Source organism: Triticum aestivum, chromosome 1D (assembly GCF_018294505.1).
Source record: "Triticum aestivum cultivar Chinese Spring chromosome 1D, IWGSC CS RefSeq v2.1, whole genome shotgun sequence".
Lineage (NCBI taxonomy): Eukaryota > Viridiplantae > Streptophyta > Magnoliopsida > Poales > Poaceae > Triticum > Triticum aestivum.
The window spans coordinates 395,431,408-395,439,219 of NC_057796.1; the positions used below are offsets into that span (position 1 = coordinate 395,431,408).

The 7,812-nt window shown below is 44.0% G+C and overlaps 1 protein-coding gene across 1 annotated transcript; it reads left to right on the forward strand.

Moving 5' to 3' along the window:
* The first annotated feature begins 6,417 nt into the window (after positions 1 to 6,417).
* Positions 6,418 to 7,001, forward strand: LOC123182332 (histone H4). Its single transcript, XM_044594853.1, has one exon. The coding sequence runs from the start codon at positions 6,493 to 6,495 to the stop codon at positions 6,802 to 6,804; it is 312 nt and encodes a 103-aa protein (XP_044450788.1). The 5' UTR covers positions 6,418 to 6,492; the 3' UTR covers positions 6,805 to 7,001.
* The last annotated feature ends 811 nt before the right edge of the window (positions 7,002 to 7,812 follow it).

Below are 7,812 nucleotides of genomic sequence, written 5' to 3' on the forward strand. Positions count from 1 at the left end.
AGGCGCATCTCGCCCATTGGATGAGTGACACCTGTGCCAACGCGGAGCTGACACATGGTTTTGTCGGCCAATGAGAATTTTACACGTGGAAAATCGACATTGGTCGTGGCTGTTAGCGGGTTATCGGATCCAAAACCGGACCCGATAGCTTAACGGCGACCCGTTACGGTGGATGCCACGTGTCGGTCACCCTTGACGAAAGCACTTCCATGACGCGGCATTTATCGTCATGGAAGTGGACACTTCCGTGATGATAATTTTGGTAATGTCATGGAACACTTCTACGACAACACAGGTATGACATCTTGATTCTCTCATAAAATCGTCATGGATGTACATGCATGACAGAAAACGTGACCTATTGTGACAAACACATATCATCACGGAAGTGTATTTTTTTGTAGTGCTCGTTATCCTTAATAGCAACGATACATATGTGTCGTTTCCCTTTCTGTCACTGGGATCAAGCACCGTAAGATCGAACCCATTACAAAGCACCTCTTCCCATTGCAAGATAAATAGATGAAGTTGGCCAAACAAAACCCAAATATCGGAGAAGAAATATGAGGCTATAAGCAATCATGCATATAAGAGATCAAAGAAGACTCAAATAACTTTCATGGATAAAAAGATAGATCTGATCATAAACTCAAAGTTCATCAGATCCCAACAAAACACCGCAAAAAGAGTTACATCATATGGATCTCCAAGAGACCATTGTATTGAGAATCAAAAGAGAGAGAGGAAGCCATCTAGCTACTAACTACGGACCCGTAGGTCTACAAAGAACTACTCACGCATCATCGGAGAGGCACCAATAGGCATGATGAACCCCTCTATGATGGTGTCTAGATTGGATCTGTGGTTTCTGGAACTTGCGGCGGCTGGAATTGATTTTCGTCGCCTCCCCTAGAGTTTCTGGAATATTGGGGTATTTATAGAGCAAAGAGGTGGTGCGGGAGGCCACCGAGGTGGGCATAACCCACCTGGGCGCGCCTGGGCCCCCAGGCGTGCCCTGGTGGGTTGTGCCCCCCTCGAGGCATCCCTCTGGTACTTTTCCGGCCCATCTTGTGTCTTCTGGTCCAGAAAAAATCAACAAAAGTTTAGCTGTGTTTGGACTCCGTTTGGTATTGATTTCCTGCAATGTAAAAAACATGCAGAAAACAACAACTGACACTGGGCACTATGTCAATAGGTTAGTACCAAAAAATTATATAAAATGACTATAAAATGATTGTAAAACATCCAAGAATGATAATATAACAGCATGGAAAAATCAAAAATTATAGATACGTTGGAGACGTATCAACAACTCATGTCTATGGTTAGGAAACTTTAACCATCTTTTGATCAACGAGCTAGTATAGTAGAGGCTTACTAGGAACACGGTATTTGTTTATGTATTCACACATGTATTTAAGTTTCCAGTCAATACAATTTTAGCATGAATAATAAACCTTTATCATGATTAAGGAAATATAATAATAACCATTTTATTATTGCCTCTAGGGCATATTTCCATCACTCTTATGGATGTGGTGGTAGGATGACACCAAAGTAGTGCTAGGTTGAACTTGCTATGATCATGCATGCTTACTAATGCTCTTCTGTTCCATTACTTGCTCCTAGAGTTCTTCATTGCTTGCTATTTGTGTGTTCAAATGCTTGTTACTTGAACTTATTGCTCCTTTGCATTGCCAGGGAAAGTGGTATGTGGTGTTCGAAGGCAGGGCTCAGGGGTTTACAGTTCATGGGAAGCTTGCAAAAAGATGAAGGTTTAAGGGTACAACGACAGCAACCATAGATGAAGGTTTAAAACTAGGCAGACAGCAGAAGATGCTTACTCCAAGTATCTACGAGAACAAGTTTGAGGGTACAACGACAACAACCATAGATGAAGGTTTAAAACTAGGCAGACAGCAGAAGATGCTTACTCCAAGTATCTACGAGAGCATTCATGCAGCAAGGTTGAGGTTGGCAAGAAGGTGGATCGACCGTTAGGGCTGAAGAACTTCATCATCTTCGTCTAGTTCATCGTCATAGCAGTGTTGTGGCGTTGGTGTGCTCGGTGTGATCATGTGTAAGGTGTAGTAGTATTGGTAAGCTCACCAAGTAGGGTACAAGGTGAGCACAACTCTATGCTCATATGTAATCAAACAACATGCACCCGTGTGAGAACATGCAATGCGAGGAACCAGGGGCGGCTCCACCGTGGGGGCGTGTAGGGGTGGCCGCCCCGGGTAAATTTTTGAAACCTAGGGTACCCCCCCCTACTGATTTTGCCCGCCGGCCACCATGGGAGGCGAGCAGGTTCGCTCGAAGGAATCAGGTCTCAACTGTCGACGAGGGAAGAGGAAAATGATTGGGTAGGTAATTGATCGCTAGCTATAGATGGGTCAATCAAGTAGTAAGCCCAATAAAAATTAGATGAGCCCATTAGTTATGCTATGGTACGCAGCCTGATTTTCATGTACACAATTACTTTTCTATCTATCGTGGAACCGACTGTCCTGAACTCACGCCTCGAGCGATCACGCCCTGCCGACGCGGCGCCACATCCACTGCCGTCTCGTAGTCGCCGATGCTGCCTAGGTCTGTCCAGCCGATGGTGCTAGATGGAAGTAGAAGCGAGTCCGCCTGTTCACGATGCCGTCCACACGGGAAGCGGAGTCGCTGCCGCCGTCGTCGTCGTCGCCACTGTCCCTGCTCAAAACAAGAAACGAGCAGCCAACAGAGGCAACAAGGACCAGGTTCTTTCGCTCTCCCCTAGTCTTCTATCCTGTTCTATCTTCTATCATGTTTAACTTGTTACCGTGTTGGCCTAATTCTTGGAAGTTGAACACTGAAAATTAATTAAAAATATGATGTTACATGGACCTAAGAAGATGAAGCAGATTGAAACTTTTTTCAATCCTATCCCAGTAAATCAGTCTAGACCCCAAGTTTGTGAGTCTGAAGTAAATGCAACCGTTTTAGAAGCTAATGTTCCTGAAGTGTTACGTTAAGAGACTGATACAAATAATTTGCAAGATGATGTTCCTCAAAGATTTAATCCAGCTGACACTGAACCTGATCCGGCCTTCGAAAACAAATTGAAGAGTATGCTACTCCAGAAATCAGAGATGAAGTGAGAAGGGCGTATATCTCGAAAGGTGCATGTCAGCCTAAAGATCACGATTTTTGAACGCAATGAAGATGGCAGGGCATTTAGAGAAATATGGTATAAAGAGTTTGATTGGCTAGAGTATAGTGTAGCCAAAAAATCTGCTTATTATTTTCACTGTTTTCTTTTCAAGAAACCAACAATCAGTTCAAAGTTTGGGGCTGAAGTCTTCACCAAGACTGGGTATACAAACTGGAAGGAAGCAATCGAAAACTTCAGGCTCCATGTAGGTTCAACAAAGAGTGCTCACAACAATTCAAGAAGGCATTGTGAAGATTTTAAAAATCAGAAGCAAAGTGTGGCATATGCAATGACTACTCAAACTGAGAAGGAACATATTGAATACCAGAACCGATTGTTGGCTGTTGTTGGTGTTGTAAGGTTTCTCCTTAGGCAAGGCCTTGCTTTTCATGGTCATGATGAGTCTAGGAATTCAAGAAACAAGGGTAATTTTCTTGAGATGTTAGAGTGGTATGCTCAGAGATGTAAGGATGCAACTGATGTTCTCTTTGATAATGCTCCTGGAAATCATCAGATGACTTGTCATGAAATTCAGAAGCAATTGATGCAATCTTGTGCTGAAAAAACTATTGAAGTCATGATGAATGAGCTTGGGGATGGTCAATTCTCACTTGTTGATGAGTCCCGTGATGCGTCAATCAAGGAGCAAATGGCTGTGATTTTGAGGTTCTTGAATAAGCAAGGGGAGACTTTAGAAAGGCTACTTTGTGTTGAGCATGTTGTTGACACCACATCTGCTTCTCTCAAACGATCTTTGGATAAAGTGTTTGCTACCCATAATTTGAGCATGTCTAGGCTGAGAGGGCAAGGATATGATGGAGCCTCGAATATGTGTGGGCAACTTAATGGCCTAAAGAAACTAGTGCTAGATGATAATCCTCATGCATTTTATGTGCATTGTTTTGCCCATCAGCTTCAACTAGTAGTTGTGGCTGCTGTGAAAGGAGTTCTTGCTGTTAGTGATTTCTTTGGCTATACAAATATCATTGTGACCACGGTAAGTGCATCTTGTAGAAGAAAAGATGCATTGTTGTAGAAACATCATGACAAGATTGTACTCCAGTTGGAGAATGGGGAGATTATGAAGGGAAGGGGCAAACATCAAGAGACAACTATAGCACGACTTGGTGATACACGTTGGGGATCACACCAGAGAACTCTAGTTTGTATCTATCAAATGTGGGACTCAGTGATCCAAGTGCTATACGCTATTTGTTTAGATGGGGAAAATGACGACGACAAAGGCAAAGCATCAGGTTTGATGAAACAAATGGAAGTCTTTGAATTCGTACTCATATTGCACTTGATAATTAAAGTTCTTGGTCTGACTAATGATTTGACACAAGCATTGCAACAAAAGGACCAAAACATAATCAGTGCAATGAACATGTTTGTCTCTGTGAAAAGGTTATTGCAGCATTTGAGGGATGAAGGGTGGGACCCACTTTTGGAGGCTGTAACTGCATTTTGTGTTCATAGAGATATACCGGTGCCAAATATGAATGATAATATTTCATCAAGGGGTTATCCAAGGAGTTCACGTAAGTCAGTCACTTGCTTCCATCACTATAAGGTAGAAATATTCAATGAGGTGATTGATAGAAACATAGCTGAGATGAACAGTCGATTTAGTGAAACAACAACCCGAATATTGATTTGTATTGCATGTCTGGATCCTAGAGACTCGTTCAATAGCTTTAACCATGACATTGCAAGCATTTACTCAGCAGACTTTGATCTAGAAGAACGGCAATTTTTGAGTGGCCAGCTTGACATATACATTGATGTGATGAAAAGGTCACCTACTTTTTGTGGTTGTGATAGTCTATCAAGTCTGTCCGTCAAGTTAGTTCAAACTAAGGAGTATTTGCTTTTCCATTGGTTTATCGACTCATCAAACTCGCATTGATATTGCCGGTAGCGGCAGCATCAGTTGAAAGGGCTTTCTCAGCCATGAATATAATAAAGATAGATTTGAGAAACAAGATAGGTGATGAATGGTTGAATGATATGATGGTTTGCTATGTTGAGCGAGATATATTTGCTGGGATTAAAGACAAGAAGATTATCGAACATTTTCATGGCCTAAGGAATCGCAGAGGCCATCTTCCAAACCCTCTGTGTATAACTACAACTTAATGGTAAACATTTGTCTTATCTGTTGTTTGAACAAATGGCATACTATGCTGTGATTTAGATTAATCTGATTGTTTGTACATGTTTCAGGTGTAGAAGATTAAATATTTGGGATAAAGCATGGAAGATTTAGGGGCTGTTTGGTTTGAGACTAAGTTTGCCTAAGGTTGCCACACCTTAGGTTAGGCAAGTTTGACCAATTTGGGTGGGTGTTTGGTTCAAGCCACACTTTAGGCAAGCCACATTAGGGTCCCACATCACATACACTCAAAAAGTGTGGCAAGATTCCCTTAGGCTTGCCAACTTGTGGCTCCCATTTTGAAGAACTAACCTTAGGCAAGTGTGGCAACATTGTATGGCAAAGTGTGGCATGGTTAAGCCTATAACCAAACAGCCCCTTAGCCAGCTCGGGAGTCCAAGTTAGACTTTATGTGATTTTTTGCGTTACATTTTTCCTAGTTCTTGAGACGTAAACTACTTTGATAAATTTATAGTGTTGACCGTCTTGCCTGCATGCATACTCTTGGCCAATTATTTTTCTTGATTGTCTTATTTAATTGTATCGTGGCTTTGATTTTTTGTTTTCTTTAAAAGTCCGCCCTTGGTAACTTCAAATCCTGGATCCATTATGGGGAACGATTAGTTTGTTCTGAGGGGGCTACAAATCTGACGTTCCCAAGATATCCAGGTCCATAAAATTTGCATTGCCAATTTACTTTTCATTTTCTTCAGACTTTCTTTTGTCCCTAGAACTAGGTTGCCGAGTCAAGAAAACTTTATTCCTAGTTGGCGCCACTGCCTACTGAAAAACCTTTGCTTATAGAAAAACAATATATTCTGGTAAAAGAGACGTCGCAGACTACACCAGCACGAAAACATCGCGCCAACAACCCAAAACTTTGGAGCCGGCGGCCACACCTCTGACCCAGCCCGCCGCTCCAGCAATCGGTGCCTCCCGCCAGGTCATCGATCCGCGGCATCCCTCCCGCGGATCGCGATCTCAGCCGTGCGCTGCATCTGCATCTGACGGCACAAACACGCCTCCTTCCCCTCCTCCCATCTGTCGCCCCCGTTAAAATCCCCTCCCCACCTCCGGCAAACCACAACACAATTCCCCACCGCTCCTCGACCCCCATCCGCTCGCAGCTCGAACCAAGGAGAGATCGTCAGCCATGTCCGGCCGCGGCAAGGGAGGCAAGGGGCTCGGCAAGGGCGGCGCCAAGCGCCACAGGAAGGTGCTGCGCGACAACATCCAGGGCATCACCAAGCCGGCCATCCGGCGCCTGGCGAGGAGGGGCGGCGTGAAGCGCATCTCGGGGCTCATCTACGAGGAGACCCGCGGCGTGCTCAAGATCTTCCTCGAGAACGTCATCCGCGACGCCGTCACCTACACCGAGCACGCCCGCCGCAAGACCGTCACCGCCATGGACGTCGTCTACGCGCTCAAGCGCCAGGGTCGCACCCTCTACGGCTTCGGCGGCTAGGCTCTTCCTCCCCCCCCCCCCCCCCCCCCCCCCCCCCCCCCCCGCCGCCTCCTCCTCCTGCAGATCCCAAAAGTTTGATGAAACCGCGACTTTTTAGTTCTCTATTTGCTCTGTAGTTCGAACTGAATCGTGGAACAAAGTGATTCGCATGTGTTGCTGGAAATCAAACTTGTCTCAGTGAGATACTGTGTCTCTGATTTTGTTCTGCTGCATCTCTGTTTATGTGAAATTGTTCTTTAATCTGTGATGCAAAATTGCGTGCGCTTGGGAGTTGGATTGTCTTGCCATTCTTTTACCGGGAGACCCTGACGGATCGTACTTGCTCTCCGAACAATTGTGTATGGCCGAATTAGGAACATCATTTGCTCCGTTTCTGCTATTTGATCTTATGCATTTGTACCAGGCACCATTTATGATCCTTTTTTTAGGGGAATTTATGATCCTTATATGTTGCAACAATGTGTAATTCAGATTGGATTAGCCTGCATTTCATACATCGATTTCTAGATTGATTTGCCATGCCACTTGCTCTGTGCAAATCATCATGCGATTCTTGTTATTCAGAAGTGTCACTTGCTCTATGTCTGCTGTTTTTTTTGTTACTGCAGTAATACTTCATCTGATGCTGTGATGCACCATACATTTTGGCAGTGGCAGCAACAACTTAATCCTTCAGTTTATATTAACTACTCGTCCACGCTTGGGAGTAGCTTACAGAAGTGACCCGTGAATCCCAGAATCCTACGGAAGTGAACGCCAGCGAGCAATGAAAAATGAGAATAGTAGTGGTGCATTGCATTGGGTCAAGTTTCTTGTAGATAATCTTCATTTCTCAAGAACAGTTCAGATGAAGGAATAATATTCTGCCCTTGGAAGACATTTTACAGCAATGCACTATCAAGTTCAATGAAGGAATAATGCTCTGTCAAGAACAGTTCAATGCAGCAAGTTTATCCAAGTTGAGATTGACATCCACAGTGAATTAGTGACTGAGGAAGTCTGTTCCTT

Bases quoted from the DNA above. Each gene is read 5' to 3' on its own strand.
- LOC123182332 (XM_044594853.1), top strand. From the start codon at position 6,493: ATGTCCGGCCGCGGCAAGGGAGGCAAGGGGCTCGGCAAGGGCGGCGCC.